The 22,057-nt window shown below is 35.9% G+C and overlaps 1 protein-coding gene across 1 annotated transcript in view; it reads left to right on the plus strand.

Annotated features, from left to right (window-relative positions):
• il1rapl2 (interleukin 1 receptor accessory protein-like 2) overlaps positions 1-22,057 on the plus strand; it is a 47,410-nt gene that overhangs the window by 15,954 nt on the left and 9,399 nt on the right. The window contains exons 2-6 of the mRNA XM_084133717.1: positions 2,325-2,399; positions 12,855-12,984; positions 15,662-15,807; positions 17,088-17,228; positions 19,305-19,475. Coding sequence (XP_083989843.1) covers positions 2,325-2,399; positions 12,855-12,984; positions 15,662-15,807; positions 17,088-17,228; positions 19,305-19,475 — 663 coding nt within the window. The remainder of the gene's footprint in view (positions 1-2,324; positions 2,400-12,854; positions 12,985-15,661; positions 15,808-17,087; positions 17,229-19,304; positions 19,476-22,057) is intronic.

Raw genomic sequence — 22,057 nt, forward strand, 5'->3', positions numbered from 1 at the left:
CGCATTCGTCATTACATTGTGCATCAAGTTCAAGGGTTATTCTTTTGTCGTAAATCGATGCGTACGGCCGTCTGCCGGAAGCTAGTTATTTTAGTCTATAAAGTTTTAAATATGGATATTTTCTTACACGAACGCATCGCTTCACTTCAGAAGGCCTTTATTAACCCACCAGAGCCATGTGGACGATTACTTTTATCATGGATGGATGCGCTTTCATGGACTTCCAAAAAAGTACACCCATTATAAAGCTTGGAAGAGCCAGGACATTTTTTTAATATAACTCTGATTGTATTCTTCTGAAGAAGAATGTCATATACACCTAGGATGGCTGCAGGGTGAGTAAATCATGGGCTCATTTTCATTTGTGGGTGAACTATCCCTTTAATGGCCCATAGATATTCTAAATGAATTCACTTTACTCTTCTGCATCTAAAACATTTGGAGCTGCACGAAGAGACCCGGCTATTGCCCCTTCAGACGCTCCTAAAATCATGTTCAGATAGCATGTTAGTCCCTTTAGCAGCTCAAGGCATATAGTTAGGGTAGTTTTTATCTAAACTCAGTTTGCCAGAGGCTAATGATAGTATGCTACAGAGATTTAGCTAAGATTTATTTACCCAGCAGACCCAGTTACATTCAAACAATGTAATCTAAACATCAAGAGGACTTAATTTTCCTAACATTTTATTTGTTAATAAGGGGAGCTGTTAAAAAGTAATTCTGCCCATGAAAAATCCGAAGTCAGCAAAATAAATTGTGCCGTGGTTTTTGCATCATTGTAACTAATTGCATTGCTCCAGAGACATTGTACAAATACAGAGAGTGGAGAAAGCCAGTCCTGTTCACAAGTATTGAATAAACACATTCTCACTGTATCATATCACCGGGGTTCACAAATGTCTCTAAACTTTACTGACATGACATTAACTGACATCTGCTCACCGGCGTGTGCGTTTGATCCCAGAGTAGCTGCAGGAGAAGAAGGGTTTGAGATGTAAAAGGAGTGTGAGCTGATAAAGACGTGTCGATGCAGAAAGGGTGGTCTGGTGAACCGTCCGGTCTTCTGTTGATAAGAATGATAGCTTTCATTTGCATGCTAAAGCGGCAGCTGCCCCCTCAAGATGGATGAGGGTCTCGACCTCATCTCTCTCTTTTTGCAGTATTTCTGCACAATAGAGAGAGACAAGATTGTACCGAAAGGATAAGCATTTATATAGCACATAATGAACTCAAACTCTGCTTGTAAGGTGACCTCAAGGAACGGAGCCTGTCTGTCCTGAAAATTAGCTCAGTGGACAGTAGCATACAGCGGTGATTCCAATTTCAAACTCAGGTGGCAACAAAATCATACAAAAAACATTGACATTTATCCATGTTTCTATTTACTGTGCGCTTGGTTAACATATTTTTTCATTTAATTTCTATACACATTGTTTCAAAGCAGCATTGCAAAAAATCATAATATTAATCTTTATAATACCTTATTGCCTTCTAGTCCACATTGAGCAGTGTAGAACTTCATGGGCAATAGTATAGTTTACATTTGTTGATGATATAAATAATCAACCAGACTGAGATTTGTTATTAGTACAGTATATTACTTTATGTGAGTATGTGTATGGGGCTTTTGAATGCTTGAATCTGATTGGTTGACGAACGTTCTAAGGTGTGCAGTTATTTTCAGGGAAACGCATGGCTAAAGTAATTTCAGGCAGGTCTTGACTGCATTACATGTCCATATCACTCCGCCAAATGATTTCAAAGGTTCTTACAGCCTACAACAGCAAAAGAACCAAAACCCACAATGACAATGACCAAGCAAATAAATATAGTAAACAATAGGATCAAATTATTTCCATGTTTTTTTTTGCCACAAAATTACTTTTAATTATAAACGGAAAGCACATACTCTCTTTCTCCTGCTCTCTCTCCCACTCAAACGCACACACGGACACACACTCGCACAGAAACGTGTTGTCAGCGCTGCTCTGACAATTTTAGCAGTAAAATAGTTTAACAACTTAAAAGCTACTTGACATTTCTCACTAGCGAGTTAATAACTACGCTGCTCTCTCTCTCTCTCTCTCTCTCTCTCTCTCTCTCTCTCTGAGAGTTCACTGACTTTACATGTAAAACGTACTGAATTGCACAGCGTTCAAGACATGCCGCTCTTCAATAGGGCCCTAAATTGCTTTGGAGAAAGCATCTGCCAAATGTATAAATTACTTTTAGATGGACTAGACAGCAAAGAGGATGTAGTTTTGAGTTATTGAGATAAATATTTCATTCAGTGCCCAATTGCTAATGTGTTTATTGTCTTGCAGCTCTTCTAACAACCAGACCACCAAAAGTCTTGTTCCCATCAGAGAGACAGGCGACTACTGTAGACGTCCAACTCGGTGAGTCCTCACAATCTCAGTCATGCCACCCCATCTCTAAAACACAAAAACACACATCCACATGCACAGATACACAAAGAGAAAAAGATTTTTCTTTTATAAAAGTGCTTATAGTCATGCATGGTCAATATGGCAAATATAAAACACAAACAACAAATGCTGAGAACCACAGAGCTCCTGACCTTGATTCCATAAAATCCAAATGAGAGTTTTGTGGCATTTAATCCATTTCTGCTTACTTTGAAGTCATTTATACGCTCCTATAAAATGACAAAATGTAATTGAAGCAGATATATATGCTTTTAAAACAGCCCTAAAATATTGATAACATCTTTTTCTGCGGGGACACATAGACTTGTTTCTGTCCAATAAAATGCTCTCTAGAATGAGAATATCCCTCCTCCTTGTTTATAAATAGCATGTGCACCGATCTGATACTACAACAGTCAGCAGATACTGTAGTAGCTCAGACATAAAATCATAAGCAAATAATTTTACATCCTTCTATTAGGATGCATCATTCCAGCCACGGCTCTTTATCAGAACCACCACTCACATATAATGTATATTGTGGCCGTTCATTGATGGTACAACCTTTCAAGGGTGCTTATGTTATCCTGCGCTGTAATTTAAATGATATTTTAAGTATTATTAAGTATCCAATTATTAAGTATCTAACAAGTTTATAGAGCATATCATAATTTCCTCCGTATAAGTACAGCATATATGGGTGGATACGATATACTTGGCCTTCAAAGGTTTCCACAGTTTTACAACACTTATAAGGAAACTTCCAGCAGAATATAAGCATAGTTCCATGAATAGCCAGCAGTTTCTTCAGGTCCATTTAACCTACATGTTTAGCAATGCTTAGCAAATGGATAATTAGAAGAGGACGAAAATGGAGGAATGTAATTATTGTGCAAGTGGAAATGGTCTCTGGTGCTGTAATATCCATTTTATTAATTTTAATGAATACATTAACAAGCAATACTGTCCATTTTTGTGTGGAATCGCAAATAGAAGAGCAGAATAGAAGCAGCAAAACAAGCAGTTTTCAAAGGGAAAAATATTGACAGATTGTTATGTTGGAATTCATCTGATATACACACTCCCTGGCCAAAAAGTTGCTGTTTGGATTTAAATAGGCAAATGCTTAAGAGTCTATGACTGGATCATTATTGCAGTCATTATTATGTTTCTATCGTGTTGTATGTTTGGCAACAGTTCGTTTAACCCTACTTGATGGAGTGTGTAGCTTTTCATTTCTCAAACAATCATGTAGGGAAGACACATCATGGCCATATTCCAGGATGACTATGTCCAGATTCATCAGGCTCAAACTGTGAAAAAATGGTTGTGAGGAGCATGAAGAATCATTTTCACACATGAATCGGCTCCTCTGAGTCCAGAGCTTAAATTCATTGAAAGTATTTGGGACGTGCTGGAGGAGACTTTACAGAGTGCTGGACTCTTGCATTGACAATACAAGATCTTGACCAAAAATGTATACACATCTTGATGGATGGATATATATATGGATGGAGTTCAGATGCAAAAGCCTCTAAGTGCCATCTGAAATTTTCTTACAGTCTTTTGCATCCGAACTCTTCATATATATATATGTACATGTGAAATATGGGATGAGATATATTTTGCTTAGAAGTATGTGTGCAATATATATATATATATATATATATATATATATATATATATGTTCACTTGATACTGTAGGTTTTCTACTGATGATGATACAACAAATTTGTACAGTTGGCATATTCTTTACAAGGAAAGAAATCTTTTCAACTGATGCAATGTACCACAAATGTATGCACCAATGGATGGTTTCTTAATATGGAAAGTGGATTGTGCCATGTGTAAGCATGAGGTATACGTTCCATTTTAAACATAAGCAACATGTTTTACTACCTTACAAGGAAGTTGTAAGTCCCTCAGTGGTGTATATAAACTCAATCCTTATAGTGTAACCCCAGAGAAACATAGAGGTATGAGGGGTGAGGGAAGAGATACACCGAGAAACATTTACAGCTGGCATGATGGGGTGAAGGGATAGAGCAGTGTTTCCCAACCTTTTTTCAGTCAAGGCACCCTTTGAAAATTGTAAAAAATGTGTGGCACCCTACACTAGTGTTGTCACGATACTACTTTGATACTATACCTTGAAATGTATCAATTTTCAATACCACAGGGAAGAACTGCCTTATAGGCCTACTGTCATATAGATATTTTTAATATTATCAATTTTTTTTTGTCCATCCATTTAAAGTCTAGGAAATCATTAATTTCTTCTGAAGAGATCACTTTACATGATGACATATTTAATTAAGGCTTTTATTCATATATAAACATTGCTCAATTACCATTGCAAATCTCACCTAAATGTTTGCTCACTCAGTGTATTTGTGTTTTTATATTGGGATCATTTTGTTATAATTGCACAAGATAGCTTGATTTTAATATATTTTATGTAATAATTTCACAGTTAATCTCCAAATTAATGTAGAAACAACATAAAGACAGTATATTTCAAATGGCATCTTTTTATGAATTAAGTGTTATTTGATTCGTCACTGCTGCACATGTGGATCCCACACGCGTCCCATTTTATCACAACTCTTAACGTTCATTTAAGACTTTATTTAGCTAATGTAAGACTGCTCTCATGAGGATACTCAAAGCGAAAGCGCGAAAGAGAAGTCGATTCTGGCGCGCATCGTTCTGTGCGTCGTGTGTGTCAGCATCACAGACAGCGCATTCTCTTTTGTATTTTCTCGCTTGCATGGTTTAAAAGCATTTGCATGAAGAAGAACGTGATTATATAATGTAACGCTAGCCAAAGGATGACAGAAAAAAACGGATGCTGCTTTAATTGCGTTAAATATTTTTAATGCGTTAAACTGAAAAACATTAATCGCACGCGTTACCGTTGACAGTAGCACGGACATAACCGATGTGTTTATGTGAATATGCGGCAAGACGGACGTTGTGACAATGTTTTCGTGTGTATTTGACCGTAAGCGCAACAATGAAAAATAGGCAGCTTTATGTGGACGCACTGGGAATGAGGCACGGTAATTAAATCACGCGCAAGCGCAACCTCCGCAATTCAACGCCGAAAACTTATGATTTGCATTTTTATTATATATTTGTGCGCATTATTTGTTGTTATTAGAGACTTCTGACGATCCGAGATTGATGGTAGTAATTCTTTTTTTTTTCTTTTTTTCCCCCCCACATTTTAGCCATTTTTAAATGTTTGATTGAGTTTTTACACGGCACCCCTGCTCTCGCCAGGCGGCACCCCGGTTGGGAAACGCTGGGATAGAGAAATGGGGAACAGAGAAATCTGGAATGAAGACCACCTCTCATGTAGCCTTATTCTTGTGTGTGTGTGTACAGTATATATGTATATATATATATATATATATATATATATATATATATATATATATATATATATATATATGTATATGTGTGTGTGTGTATGTATGTATATATAACCATAATAATAATAATTATATATATATATATATATATATATATATATGTGTGTGTGTGTGTGTGTGTGTGTGTGTGTGTATGTATGTATGTATAACCATAATAATATATACACAGTCACACACATATATTATGTAAAGAAAAACTTTTATTTTAGATGCGATTAATCGATTTGACAGCACTATTTTACAGTATATACTGAACTACAGTCAAACTATTTTCCACAATTTTTGAGTCTGTTTTTTATGCTTATAAAGCATCATGCCACTTTTAAAATAGAATTTTTGCTTTCTAATGAAATTTCTCTAAAGAACTCTAATTAACTCTTACTTGTTCAAACACCAAACTCAGTCTCATTGTGGTGTCAGCTGACATGGCCTGTAAGGTGTATCCGTATCCCTGTAAACTGTCTAGCTGCCAAAGGAAAGGACTAAAATCACACACCCGGAAATCATCCTCTAATCTGGGATCTGTATTGGATCGTACAGTAACTAAAGCTTCCACTGCAATACAATACAATACAATACAATACAACAAATGCTACAGTAACTTTCATTTTAGCACTGAGGTGTGCAGTACTTTAACTGTTAATGTACCCATCTGACACAGTCAGCCCAGTGCCTATATAAGACATGTCTTTGTTCCTCTGTTAAACGCCTCCTCTTTCTTTTCAAAGTATTTACTCCTGTCTGAATGCATTTGTAAGGCTCCTCGTCCAACCTCGGGCTGTTGTCAGAAGCAAAATAGCTGGAGATTTCACATTTAATCTGTCGGCTCCCACTAATTTATAACACATTATTCCACGCATTGACTTGGAGACAGCACAGGAAATGGACTCCTTGAAATGTCAACTATCTCTCAATAGATGAACTGGATGCCAGATGACTCCTTTTAGCACTAGAGATCTGCAGGCACTCCACATGAAGTCCATTTGCTGGTAGTGTTGTGCAATTAGAGCATCAGTCAGAAGTGTCTGTTACACAGCGACATTTTTTTATATATATTTTCTGTCCTAGTGACATTTTCAGAAGTAAGCCAACATCTGCTTTAGACACCCAGAGCACACAAAATGACACGTGCAGTGTTCAGAAAAGCATACAATGTAATTATGTAAAAGTATGATTTTGTTTTAATGTTTCGTAAAGTCTCTTATTCACCAAGGCTGCAATTATTTAAATAGATAAAACAAACAAAAAAAATAAAAAAGAAATATATATATATAATAATAATAATAATAATATAATATATATAAATTAACATAACTTTTATATTTTAAAATGTAATTTATTCCTGTGATCCACAGCTGAATTTCAGTATCATTACTGCAGTCTTCAGTGTCATGATCCTTCATCACTCTTTCAATCATTCTAATATGCTGATTTGCTGCTTAGTTATAATGAATTATTGTTGGCGCTCAATTAGTAATAATGGTTCTTATTATTATAAATTATGCTGCTTAATATTTTTGTGGAAACTGTGTTTTTGTTTTGTTTTTTTTCAATGTATTTGAAATAGAAAATGTCAACATCTTAAATGTCTTTACTTTATTTAATGCATCCATGCTGAATAAAAGTATTAATATCCTTACCTATACCTAATCTTCAGACCAAGTCTGCAAAGTTGTGCAAGCACATTCTCTGATTTACACTAAATTTGCTTTTTTCAAAACGCTCAACACAGTTCTCTACAGTAGACACATCACTCAAAACTAACAGCACTTGTGTTTCATTTGGAAAACAGTGCCATTCAAATACCACATTAATTTACCAATTACCTACACTGATGGTGTGTAAAAACACCTTACACTTAATTTGTTCACTTAAGCCCTATTCGCACGGGATAACTATTACCTGGTGACCTCTAGTCATTTGTAATAATTGCGGAGGATGTCTGTGATCTTAATCCCGTGTGAATCGGCCATGTCTGTAATTTGTAAAGTAAAAATTCCCCCGCAAATGACCTACCATATTTCGCCCAAATAGGTGTCCTATGATAATATTAGTCCTGTGCAAATTATTATCTCTGTGATTTGGCCAGGATTTGGCAGGGTCGTATATAATTTTCAAGATTTTTGTTTCCTGTGCGCCTTTTTATCCATCGTTGGCGAAGAATATGTACATGAATATGTATTCATTTATGACCCAGCATCCAAAATACTATCAAAACACTCCAACGCAGCCTCCATTCTTCGCCAACGATGGACAAAAAGGATACAACTATACAATTTGCAGAAAGAGAAAGCTGAAAACCATCAGAAGAGCGAAAACAAAAAGAATGATTAGATGAATATGGATGACATGTATAGCAGCACGCGGGTAAGGAACATTTTTCTGTTTATGATATATCATACAGCTAGGCCTATAACAACAAGACATTTCCAAGCAATAACCCATTGACATCATATCTGGGAGATAAGTCCGTAAATTCGAGTAAAATCACAGGCTTCACTATCCCGTGCGAATAGGGCTTTAGAAATCAAATCTCAATGTTTTGAAAAACAAATATATTTTCACCCTTGAATTTCTGTTTATTTTACAAATATATATGTACTGAATATGCATTCAAGTCAAGTCACCTTTATTTCTATAGTGCTTTATACAATACAGACTGTTTCAAAGCAGCTTGACAATAGTAACAAATTCAAATTCCGCTGTTAATAAGCTCTAAGAAAACCAAGTGTTAGTATTCAGCTCAAGTCAGTTCAGTGTTGATTTAGTTCAGTTCAATAACTGTAAAGTTAATTAATCATGCAACAATTGTGATACATACTGTATATACAGTGTCTTTGTGCACATACACTACCGTTCAAAAGTTTGGGGTCAGTAAGATTTTTAATGTTTTTAAAAGAAGTATCTTCTGCTCACCAAGGCTGCATTTATTTGATTAAATATACAAACAAAAACAGTAATATTGTGAAATATTATTCCCAATAAAACAGCTGTTTTCTATGTGAATATACAGTAAAGTGTAATTTATGCCTGTGATCAAAGCTGAATTTTCAGCATCATTACTCCAGTCTTCAGTGTCACATGATCCTTCAGAAATCATTCTAATATGATGATTTGATGCTCAGAAACATTTATGATTATTATCAATGTTGAAAACAGTTTTTTACATTATTTCATGATGCTATGATGAATAGAAAGTTCAAAAGAACAGAATTTATCTGAAATCTAAAGCTTTTGTAACATTAAACACTACCGTTCAAAAGTTTGGGGTCAGTAAGAATTTTAATTTTATTTTTTGGGGAAAGAAATAAAATAAATCAATACTTTTATTCATCATGGATGAGTTAAACTGATCAAAAGTTACAGTAAATACATTTATAATGTTAGAAAATATTCTATTTGAGATAAATGCTGTTCTTTTGAACTTTCTATTCATCATAGCATCATGAAATAAAAATGTAAATAACTGTTTTCAACATTGATAATAATAATGAATGTTTCTTGAGCATCAAATCATCATATTAGAATGACTTCTGAAGAATCATGTGACACTGAAGACTAGAGTAATGATGCTGAAAATTCAACTTTGATCACAGGAATAAATTACAGTTTAAAATATATTAAAATAGAAAACAGTCATTTTAAATTTTCATAATATTATTTTTTTTATTGTTTTTTATCAAATAAATGCAGCCTTGGTGAGCAGAAGATACTTCTTTTAAAAACATAAAAAAATCTTACTGACCCCAAACTTTTGAACGGTAGTGTAGATGTGCTCTGACAAGACTCAAGATAGTAGTGTTTTACATGTCATACCGTGTGTATTTTGACATGTATATGCTAATCATTTGATGGTTTGCGTAGAGTTACCATGCAAAAACAGCATTTTTAGAAGAGTTAAAATAGTTTTGAATGAACTTTTTGCTTTTGCAAGAGATGTGTGCTGTTGTGCATGTTGTGTGCATTGTTGTGTGTGTGGAGTTTAGAGAAAAGGAGCATAGTTTCAGAAATTGTGTGTAAACAATAAAAAAAAATGTAAATCGGCATATTAAAAGGATTTCTAACGGATCGCGTGACACTGAAGACTGCAGTAATTCAGCTTTGCATCACTGGACTAAATTACATTTTAGAATATATTAAAATAGAAAACAGTTAATGTAAATTATAATAATATTTCATAATGTATTTTTTTTTACCCGTATGTACACAGTTCCTGGATCAAAGACTACATTTGCTAAAATAACACACAATGGCATGCCCGACTCATTACTTGATCAGACTGCCAAATGTCAAGACATTTTAACACATAACTGGACAAAAAAGAGAAAATTGCTAAATTAACTCGTCACATTCCATTAGGTCATGTGACATGTTTATCACTGGCAGTATATTAGGCGGCATACACTGAAAGTATCCCGCACACACAGCCTTGTTCTTTAAAGAAGTGGTTTGGCTTCGGTCAGTGACACTCTCTCACACTGCTGCCACCTGCTCAGATTCACAGATGTGACAGTGATGCTCACCTCAGGGGTCAGGGGTCAGCCCACAGTCAGTCTGTTCAGTGCGTGACAGAGCTCAACATCACCTGTGTTCACAGCGCAGGTGGACAGCACTGACTCCCCGGAACCAGAGAGAGCACAATGAAAACTTTTGCTTGTTTGAAGGTGAATGGTGCAATGTCTGCACCAAACTAATTTACAAACACAAACTTTTCTGTGGACTTTGTGAGTTCGCCGTTTGTCCATGCTCAATGCCACAGTGCTGGAGTGTCTTTGGTGCTTTTCAGAGAATTGCTGAGGTGTTTGAGCCTCTTTTGTGTCACTGGGCCTTATTTTAAAGATCTAAGCGCATGGTCTAAAGCGCACGGCGCAAGTGCACTTAGGGCGTCTGAATCCACTTTTGCTGGTTGAACGATGGGAAAAATGGTCTGCGTGCTCGGCGCATGATCTAAAAGGGTTGTCCCTATTCTCTTAATGAGTAATGGGTGTGTTTTAGGCGTCATGTGAAATAAACCAATCAGAGTCTCATCTCCCATTCCCTTTAAAAGCCAGTTGAGCTCGCGCCATGGCGGATTCACTATTTACATGGAGGAATTTGCAAGCGGAAAAACTGAACGCTTCTCAAGAGAGGAAACGGATCTGCTCGTGCGCGAGGTTAAAGCACGCGAGCAGATCATCTATGAGACAAGCGGATTCCACCATATTTTTATGTACACAATATTAATCTTTTACATTGTAATCCTTTTATTTTTAATATTTGGCTGGTTTGTGTGCTGCTACATGCTCCATGTTTAGTTTTTTTCTTTTAGGTTGAATAATCTTAAGCTTTTACTTCAGTCCAATTCTTAAAATAGTATTTTGATTATTTTGAGCACCAGATGATGTTCGTGATTCTTACATACTATTCATACTAAAATGAATGTGAAAAATGAAAAAAAAAGTGCTATACATAGCTCGTTTAGATCGTATGCAAGGTTGACCCTGATCATCGAGGAAGAAGTATTTTATTATGTATGAGAGACCATCTGCAAATTCTTCAACAGTGAATTTGATGTTGCTCATCCTAGTAACATAAACACAATGATCCTCAGACACACTGGATATGATTACAGGAGCAAACTGGATAAGTATTCACCATTAAAACATTGTGGCTGGCCACAGCCTCATTCATTTGCATCTCCTACCATTTTCTGTCTCTTAAAAGCTGTAATTACAGGCAGAGGAAGCTCTTCACTGCCTGTGCTGTTAATGCTGTCGAAAGCCCTGGAGGGTTTTTAGACATTATTTGCATATAATCAGCATAGGCTATGTGAGAATAGTGGATCAGTGCAGTAAATAAAGCAGTATTATTCAGCAGGTAGCTAATGGCAGTGAGTTTACTCTGATACGCTTGTCTTAGTAGTACTGCAACATGAAAACAATAGTTCCCTATTCAGTCAGCATTCGGGTAATTAAAAGACAAGCATTTCCACACTGTTGATCTAATGAAATTGTATGTTAAGTTTTATCATTGAAGGATTCAGAGCATAAAACCTAAAAATATGCGTTTAAAGACCACATTAAAAAAGTATTTCATCCAGAAAATAGGTTGTGTCTTTATACCCGCGTTTGGTGTGGGATTGTGCTCTACATCTTACTCAATTATCGTGAGAGCACTAAATCAAAGATCAATGCCAGCACAACACAGAAGTGGACGTGGGTGGAAGCGTTCGCTCTATCAGTGGGCAGACGCGCGGAAACTGGAGGTGTAGAAAGAGGAGGTCAGCGTAATGAAACAGTGCCAAACGTCTTTTTGTGGGAAATAGGTCATTGCTCTTTAGGTGTCTGAGAACATGATTAGAATGTGTAAGGTTTAAGGCCATTATTATTTTTATTTATTTTTTACTGAAAGGTTGTTACACCACTTGACATTTACATTAAAATGTTTATTTAAAATGTATAAATTCAGATAAATTAATGTTGTGAAAAAAAAAGATGAACTTTTTTTTGTTTTGTTTTTTTACATACTGTATAACAAATTCCATTTGAAAGTGATGTACAGTGTTTGTCTGATGAAAGTGTTGGCAGGCGTCTCGCAGACAGATGAACAAGATGCTGTGGGCATGTTTACTTTCACCCAGTGAAAGTTCCTTTTCTATGTGGGTGAGAATATGAATAAATGTCTGAGAGAGTTTCTTACTTTGACCTTTGGTTGCTTTTAAAGGGTCTTGGTCTGATTTGACTGCAGCAATGCATTAGTTCTTTCAACTGGACCTTTTTCTTCATTTGCTGCATTTCTCTCTGATATACTTCCCTTGAAACACCGGTTTAAAGTGTTCACATGTCTGTTATATATGGGTTTGTTTATCCAGGTCATTGTAGGATCTGCTCTTGAATCTCCTAGCATGAGTGAAGAAACACTTTTTTTTTTTTTTTTTATCATGCAGGAACAGATTTGATCTATTTAATGCTGATTAATTTCTTGTGGTTTTCTTTTTCTTTTTTGGCAGGCATGCGTCTCATCTTGGACTGCAAGGCTTTTTTCGGCTACAGCGGTGATTCTAAGCCTATCATCTACTGGATGAAGGGGGATAAGTTTGTAGAGGAGTTGGAAGGACACATAAGAGAGAGTGAAATCAGGTACTGCTTTGTGGGCTTATTACCTGTTACTACTTGAATTAAGAACAATAAACTATAAATAGCTAAAGCATGCATGATTTCCCAGATCTGAATCTGAAGAGCAGACTAGGATTATATAACAGAACACTAACAACCTCCAGGAAAACAGGTGTGACGGCATCCATGATGATTACTGAGGGCACAGAGACCTCTAGTGGACAAGGGTGCAAAAAGATGTACTCTGGATAGAATAGAATAGATTTTTGAATTGAATTGAATCTGCTTTTCTGGCCAAGTATGCCTGAAGATATAAGAAAATATATTGTCACATTTTTCAATATATAAAAAGTGTCAATTCCTTATGTATTACTCAACATATTGTAATATATTAACAATATATAATTCTTTATCATTTCAAAATTCATTAAATCATTTAATATATTGATTGTTCAAATATAAGTAAATATATTTTCTTTGCATAAGAATACCATGATTTGTCCAAAAACACAGACTGTTCAAGTGCATCATCAGTGATCAAACTGTGTCAGTTGAACCCTTGCCACCAAACTTCACATTGTAAGTTTTTGTAAGTTTTGTAATGGACTTGGCATCCTTCCAGTGGATTTCCCCTGATGTATGTGGGATGTACAGGGATCACACTGAGGGACGAGCTGTTCTACTGATCAATGTGGTTTTTCCCTTGTTATGGAGTCAGAGCTGCCATAGCACTCGGTGATGGATGATGTTCACTCCACAACCATCTAGAAGTTTCTGTCTGACTCTGAATTTCCATAGTTGTCAGAGGAAGTAAAGTCTTTGCTATGATTTTCTGATAAGTTGAGTTGTTATGTTGTCATTTTATATTATTGCTAATATATGCGAGTGATTGCCAGTGACCCATTGATAGCATTAGGGTGTTCAGTGTTTTGCAAGTGTCTGAAATCTACAATTATTTCAATAGTTTATGATGTGTTCAGATCATGAAGTGTGAACTCTGAAGACATGCAGATCTCCAGCAGCAGAACTCAGAGTCTCTGATGTTTACTCAAACTCACATTTTCTTCAGCTGAACATGGATACACACACACACACACACACGCTTTCGGGCTCTGTCTCGCGCTCTGCCCAAGTAAATCTCATGCCAAATTGGCAGCCCTACTTTTGATATGAAACAAAGTCTCAGCTTTCAAACTTTGTAAGTTTTAATACGAAATTCAAACAATATTGTTTTGGCACACTAAATGTGGCATAACAGATTATAAAAAACATTCAAATCTATTTAAAGTAAATGCTGTTCATCATAGAAAACTGTTTTGTTTTGTTTTTGTTTTGTTTTTTTTGTTATAGTATTTCACTATATTACTGTTTTTTTACAGTATTTTTAATCAAGTAAATGCAACCTTGGTGAGCAGAAGAGACTTTCAAAAACATAAAAAAAACTAGGGCTGTCAAAAGATTAATCGTGATTAATCGCATCCAAAATAAAAGTTTGTGTTTAAATAATATATGTGAGTGTACTGTGTATAATAAAATTTGTATCTAGAAATACACACACATGCATGGGACCAAATGTCCGCAGAAGGGTAGTAAAACCTAGTGTAAAATATTTGCTATAGGATTAAAGGGACAGTTCAATCAGTCACAATGTGTCCATTTCTGAATGATCATTCAAAACCAGGAAAGATGAAAGAACATCTGTTATAATATGCAACCTTGTTTCAGCGATCTGTATAATTCCTTTGAGGGCTTCATCAGTTTGAGCCATTATCAGCTGTTATCTGTTGATCTTTGATGTCTGTTTGATCTTTATGAAGTACTCTCTCATTTCAGGTAACTAATGCTCCTCAGTTACAGAAAGAGATGCTGGAGCCTTATTAATAGTGGAGCTTTCTTCATGTTTCACAAATGAAGAATAAAGAATTCTCATCCGGAAAACAACCAGGTCTTGAGGCTCCATAATGTCACAACTGACAAAGAGCTTTGGAGAATAATTTATTAGATACTTGAACTTATTTTATCTTTAGTAAGCCTAAGGTTTGAAAGGATGGCATTTAAAAGATGGAATGGATACCGTTTCAGTAGTTTCCTTTAAGTATAAAGTACAATATCAGTATATAAATGATTAGAAAATGTCAGTATATCTGTGGCTGCGTTTTTTTCTTTGTTTGGTTTGTTTGACATCTGTCATTTGTCAATGATCAGCATAAAGCATGGTGGAAATGTTGCAAAAGGATTAATGAATGCTTTGCCTCTTTTCATTTCTAATTATTTCTATAACTTTGAAAGCGATAGTTCACCACAAATCTGCATTTCTTTCTCTCCTGGAACAGAAAAGCTATTTTGAAAAATGAAAGTCACTGGGTGTTTTGTCTAAGTTTGACTACCACGCTTGTTCAGATAAGAGAGAATCCAAATATGAGAGCGAGATCTAAAGAAATCAGTTCATCTTAGAGAACCTTCAAATATTGTGAGGCAGTGTGTCTAAAGAAATGAAAGTCTGAACATATTCAGACTGAAATATGAAACTGATCAACAGATGAAGTTTTCCTATACGGGGAAATACTGTTTGTTCTCCTAGTTGCATTCAGATAGTGTTTACACATTGTTAACACATATTCAATGAACATGAATTTACATTTAAGGTGATATATATGTATAAATAGCATGGAAGTGTGCTAAAGCATGTGTGTTTGTGCAGGGTGGTGCGAGAGTTTCTGGGGGAGAAGGAGGTGGAGCTGTCTCTGATCTTTGATGCTGTGGATGAGATGGACATGGGCAACTACACCTGTAATGTGGAGAACCATATTGGCCGTGGCAGTGGAAGTGCTATCCTGCAGAAGAAAGGTAAATCACTGGGAACGATCACGTACGGCACATAGATGTTCTGCGTGTTTTCAGCTCAGCTGTCGACACAGCAGTAGATCTCGGGCTATTCCACAAAGAAGGTTATGCGACTTACTTTGGTAAGTTTACTCTGAGTTAGCAGATAACCTCAACTTTCGGTTCCAAAACCTGAGGTCAATTTCAGGGGTATGTAAGTGGCCATAGCAAATTATTTTCTGAACACAACTTGCTCCGGAGCAGGTAGCAATGGTTATTTTACTCCAATTCATTTATTTTATCCTCATCTCACACATCGTGGATCTGCACTCAACAGTTTTTGTTAGTTCTTTATTTTTTTAATGTATAATTAGCATAAAAAAACCAACAGAATTCTTGTTCACAGTAATAAAAAAAACTGATTAAAAATGAAAAGATACGATTGAAGAAAAAATGATTTCACAACTGCCCCGTAGGTGGCGATATGCACTAAGAATGTAAATCATCATTTAACAAAAGAAGCATGGCGGGCTTCTTCTTAGCATCCGTTTCCATGGTGACTCCTGGATTCGGCGTTCGGTTGAGAATGTCTTTGTGTGTCACCGTTATCTCTGATCTTCATACTCCGGGTTGACTGAACTTACTCCAGAACATGGTTTTGAACCGGCCTACCTCGAGTAACATTGGGTTCAATCAACCGAGAGTTCAGGGTTTCTCAGTGTATTATTGTTTGCTATCTTCCCTCATCCTAAAAATATCAATTGTACCATTAATTGTACGTGCTCTCTGAGTAAGAGAATGGCTGTAGTCTAACTTTTTGACTCTCACTGATGAAGATGTGACTGCTTTGCTTTTCCACACCAATAGTGGGCGCTGACATAAACTTCACTTGTGCTGTGGGCTTGAAAGAAGGGTCTTATCATCCTTTTGTTTTGTTTTTGTTTTTTTCTGCATTCCACGTATTGCTGCATGTTCACCTGTGAATGAAGGTCACTCAGTCAGCCTAAAGTAATAAATCCCAGATACAATCCATCCTTTAGGAATCTATGGATTTGGATTGAAAGGTGGAGAATCACTTTTTTCCCCTAAGAGCAGCTGCTATGACCTTGACTACAAAAGACTGGTGATTTGGTGGTAGAAATCACATTTTGTTTGCATATAATGACCAATGATCAGTAGGGAAAGGATTTTTTTTAATGTATAGACATAAAGAAGATTGATTATATTGATTTTGCCCATTCTCTTGCTGCACATTACCGTGGACAGTGAAGACGTGATGAAAGTGTGTTTCTGTTCTCATGTAGACATGTACAGGTTGGAGTTGGTTGGTGGTCTGGGCGCCATCATGCTGTTATTGGGGATCTTCACTGCCATCTATAAGTGCTATAATGTGGAGATCATGCTGTGCTACCGGCGACACTTCGGCAGCGATGAGGCAGATGATGGTACGTAATAATAGTAATAATAACATTACTACTACTAATAATAATTGTTTTTTTTCTTCTGCATCGATTAATTGTCCTGAACACTTGGATCAGCTGAAATGGCTCTAAATAATGGCTCTTTCTTCCTACAAACATGCCTAAAAATACATCTAACAAACAGTTAGCTATACAATTTACTGGAAGTAAATTCTTCAATTCTTCATGGAGAGTAGCTTACCCTTAATCACAGTAACTAAACCATAAAGTACTTGCATCACAACTAAAACAATTCAGTCATTTTACAGAATTAAATGCATCCAATGGCACAGTTACAAAACAGGCAAACCAACAGGTCCAGGGCCACAGAAGGGCTTCTTGACCTGTACTGAAACATTCAGACAGTGCAGAGCATAGAGAGCATTTTTGTTCATGTTCCAAAATCTCATCATTCACTGAACAGTGGGAGCAAATGAAGGAGCGATTCATGTTTTGAAATGGAACCAGACATTGTACATGATTATGTGTTTGCTGATTATGATTGTGGGTAGGCCTACAGAATATGATGTTTAGTGTCCACATTGGCCATTTAGTGTACAGTTATTGTAATGTGGAAATGGGAATAAGAACACAGGATAATAATATATGTATAAAACATGTAATCTTGCAGATTTTCTTGACAAGTATTAGCTGGTAAATTTAAAATAAAATAAAATAAAATAACAAGCACAGGAAAATACGCATGCTTTAAAAATATATATATATGTTTCATGTTTTTTTTTCTTTCTAACACTACTAAGGAAAATGAATTAACTAAATTAATATAATCATGTGACCCTGAAGGAGGCATAAACATATATTAGTCACTGCAACACTGAAACGAGTGTTGTTTTAATAAACAACCAGGTGCTGTCTAGTTATGCAAAATGCAATTCTTTCATCAAAACACATTAAAAATGTTTAAAATCCAAATTGATCTCACAAGAAAGCGTGATTTTTCGCGATTCATTAAGCGTGAAGCTGCACCCCTAAACTTAACCCTTAGTGGAGTGAGAGCAGGTCATACAAATGAGACCGTACTAGTTTGCCACCAATTTTCCAAAAATGTAAAATAGCAACAAATTTTCATGATACTGTATTTTTACAAATCACCTGTGAAACATAATTTGCCAAATGTAAAGACTCTTTCATGCAAAAAGTGAAATGAATAAGCCTCATGTTGAAAGAAATGCAAATGTCTGTACAGTTGAGGGCGCAGCTCAGACTTCAGCTGTGCTGCCATTCTGGATCGCAGAAGATTAAGAACAGGAGAAGAAAGTTCAACACTCTTACTTCAGCAATAAAATAATAATAATAATTTGGTTTCACTTTATTTTGATGGTCCCTTTAACACATTCTGTTGACTATAAGTAACGCTGCACCTACATGTCTATTAACTCTCATTAGAGTGTTAGTTAAGTATTAATAGACTGGTAGGGTTAGGGTTAGATTAAGTTGACATGTAGTTGCAAAATTACTTATAGTCAGTAGAGTGTCTGTTGGAGGACCATCACAATAAAGTGTTTGCAGATATTAAGCAGACAGTCTACTTATACTCCAATGAAAGTTAGTTGACATATAGTTGCAAAGTTACTTATAGTCAACAGCACGTTCAAAAGGGACCATCAAAATAAAGTGTTACCAATAATTTTTTAAAAATTCCAACACACATGTGATGTTTATCTAAAGTCCTTCTGCTTTTTGGTGTGGTTGAATTGGATCATCGAAGTTCAGCAGCAAAGGCATTGGTTAATGAAGTCAGAGTAAAGGCATAAAGTTTATATTTATGGTTTTGTTCAGTTTGTCTAAAAGCAAATATAACTCACCATAGAAAAAATAAACACGTAATTTTTTGTATGTCTTTTTACTTTATATGAATGATTTTTCTCATATTTTAAGTATTTTAGATTTATATTAAATCAATTGAAAATAATACATCAAACATAAGTTGAAAAAAAAAAAACGAATTAATTTGGCTTTAACAAATTAGAGTATTGTAGTAATTAGTATAAAATTACGTTGTTGTTTTTTTTCAGTGTACAACTTATCTGTTCTTTTCAGACAACAAGGAATATGATGCCTACCTCTCTTACACCAAAGTGGACTTGGAGTCAGTGGAGCGAGAGATGAGTGAGGAGGAGCTGTTTGCTCTGGAGATCTTACCCGACGTTCTGGAGAAACACTACGGATATAAACTCTTCATTCCACACCGGGACCTCATACCCAGCAGCAGTAAGAACAACACCCTGCCATTTCACATCCCTTTTCATTCATGAGTGCAAATTAGAATTTAATCAGGCGCATGACTGACACGGCCCTGCGCACAAGCCTGCTGGAGGCATACACACAGTGTTACGGAAGTGTTTCTGCAGCTCTACATTCGTCATCTAATCAATTCTAGGGTACTGGAAAGATGTGTGAGGGATAATGTCCCAAAATAAACACTGATAGGTGTCCTGTGGCCTGTACCACAAAGTGAGTTCAACAAACTCAGGGTTCCAGGATTGGTTTTGCTTTGAAAAAAAACGAATAAGTCCAACCCCTCATTGTAAACTTTGCCAACTCAAACTGGATCCTGAGTTTGTGATTAGTCCACATGCACAGAGAAGTATGACATTTGCAGAAAACAGAGAGCCATGTGAAACTGAGAGAGATTCACTTCCTGTGAGTGGTTTACTTCTAAGCTGATGATAAAGAGCTTGTTATTAACAATATGAAGAGTTGAAACACATTTAACTCAGCAAGAAGAAACTGAAAAGCTTGAATATCATATTTTACACATGAAGCAGTTTCAAACATCATGACATTATAGTCTGTGAGTCATTTCAGCCTTTGTTACCAAGTCAAAGGCCTCAAACTATTAAATAAAAGGCAAAAAAAAATGTGAATGCAACAATACTGACTGATTTATTCAAACCTATATGAACATAGTGACAGTAAAATATGTTTTTCTGCACTTACTGTTCAATGGCCACACACAGATAACGCCAGTTCAAATATCTGAATGTCTCTGCATTCATGGCCGACGCTGTCATGAGCAGAACATGCTCTCGCTTCTCTCCACAGCAGATTGTGACACTGCAGGTGCGACAGATGTTCCCCTCCACAGGGAGAATCAGGACGATGAGGAAAGAAACGGAAACACAGCAATGTAGCACACAGAACTCATGTGCCTTCTATTGTTGAAGCACTGGCCAATTCTTAAGGTTCGAAATCCAGTCATTCCGAAGTTCCAATCCGTGCAATCAGGAGTTTGCATGAGGGTAAAAAAAAAAAAAAAGATCCCCATGCAGATTTTGTTCGTTCAAGATGATGAATTCGTTGTACTGACCAACAGAAAAGTCATACATCATTACACAATTGACAATGGACCTGTTTTTCTGCGCAAAATGTCACTGAAATTCCGATCATGTGATGCACCTTTAGTAATGTATTCAATATATTCACTTAAATGGTTTCATATGAAAACTGCTAATTTCAAGTTTCATCATAATAAAAAAGTCATGTGTTATAAGTAAAATTTCACAGAGTATGTTCCTTGCCTGGTAATATATGTGAGTGTTTTAATTAAAAAAATATTTTTTTTTATTGATTTTACCCCAGCATATTTCTCCATGATGGTGGTACTACATGGATGTTTTTTTTTATTTTTTAATAAGCAGTGAAGCTATTTTCTTTCTAATCTACTTAATAAGGTTTTCTTAAGGCTTTTTCTCTGATATTTGGACAGTTGTATCACGTAACATTTTTAGATTTTTATGATTTTATGAAAAATAGCTCAAAACATTTGAATATAGTAGTTCAGAACATGCTCATCACAGATTAGGTGATTTCAAATCATTGTTTGAATTATTAGTGGGTTTTTTTTAAATAAATAAATGAATAGATTAAATCATTTTCAATTTTTGTGGAAGAAATGCATAAAAGTCTTGTGGGTTGTTGCCCTGGCGGTGCTGCACGGTTGTTAAGGTGCTCGTTCTAATTGTAATACGGTCGTTGAGATATGTGTGTGTGTGAGAGAGAGAAAGATATAGTTGCTGAGGTGTTCTGACGGATTGCTAGGGCATTTCTATGTGTTTTCTACGCTGTTATGATTGATCGTCTGCAGTTGCTAGAGTGTTCTGGGTGATTGCTGGGCCATTTCTCTGAAGTACGGTGTTCTAGCACATTGCTCCCAGCTGCTCAAATGTTCTGGATGGTTGCTAGTGTAGGTGGTTTCTCACCGCCCACCATAGGCACCGATCCTGTGGGTGTTCGGGGGCTCTAGCACCCATGGAAAAACACAAGATATTATCCATTCATTTTATCCAATCAAAAACTATTGAGATTCGGGAATGTGTGTTTTAGAGACCAGCTGCAGGGTAAGACAAGTCAAGTCACATTTATTTATATAGTGCTTTTTACAATCCAGATTGCTTCAAAGCAGCTTTACAGAGATAACAGGAAAATAATGCAACAAAGTTTGTTTCCAGAAGAAAATAGCGTTACAGTCCAGCTTAAGTAAGTTCAGTGATGTTTCATTTTTGTTGTAAAAAAGTTATTAATTTAATTCATTTATATATATAGCCGCTCTGGAGAAAACCGTGATGTCATCGTCCAGCTCAGTTCAGTTCTCATATAATGGTGTCAATGCAGGCAGATCAATATTATTGTTGAATCACATAGATCCTCTTTCACCTAGATATCATCATATAGAGACTGTGTCTGTTCCCCGAATTAGGAAATACAAAAAACTTACTAAGGGTAAAAATTGTATTGATGTTCAACAAATAAAAAAACAGATATAATGCAAATAATAAAGCTCGGGTTGCTGA

The sequence above is a fragment of the Abramis brama genome (genome assembly GCF_963993115.1).
Source record: "Abramis brama genome assembly, chromosome: 13".
Classification (NCBI taxonomy): Eukaryota; Metazoa; Chordata; class Actinopteri; order Cypriniformes; family Leuciscidae; genus Abramis; species Abramis brama.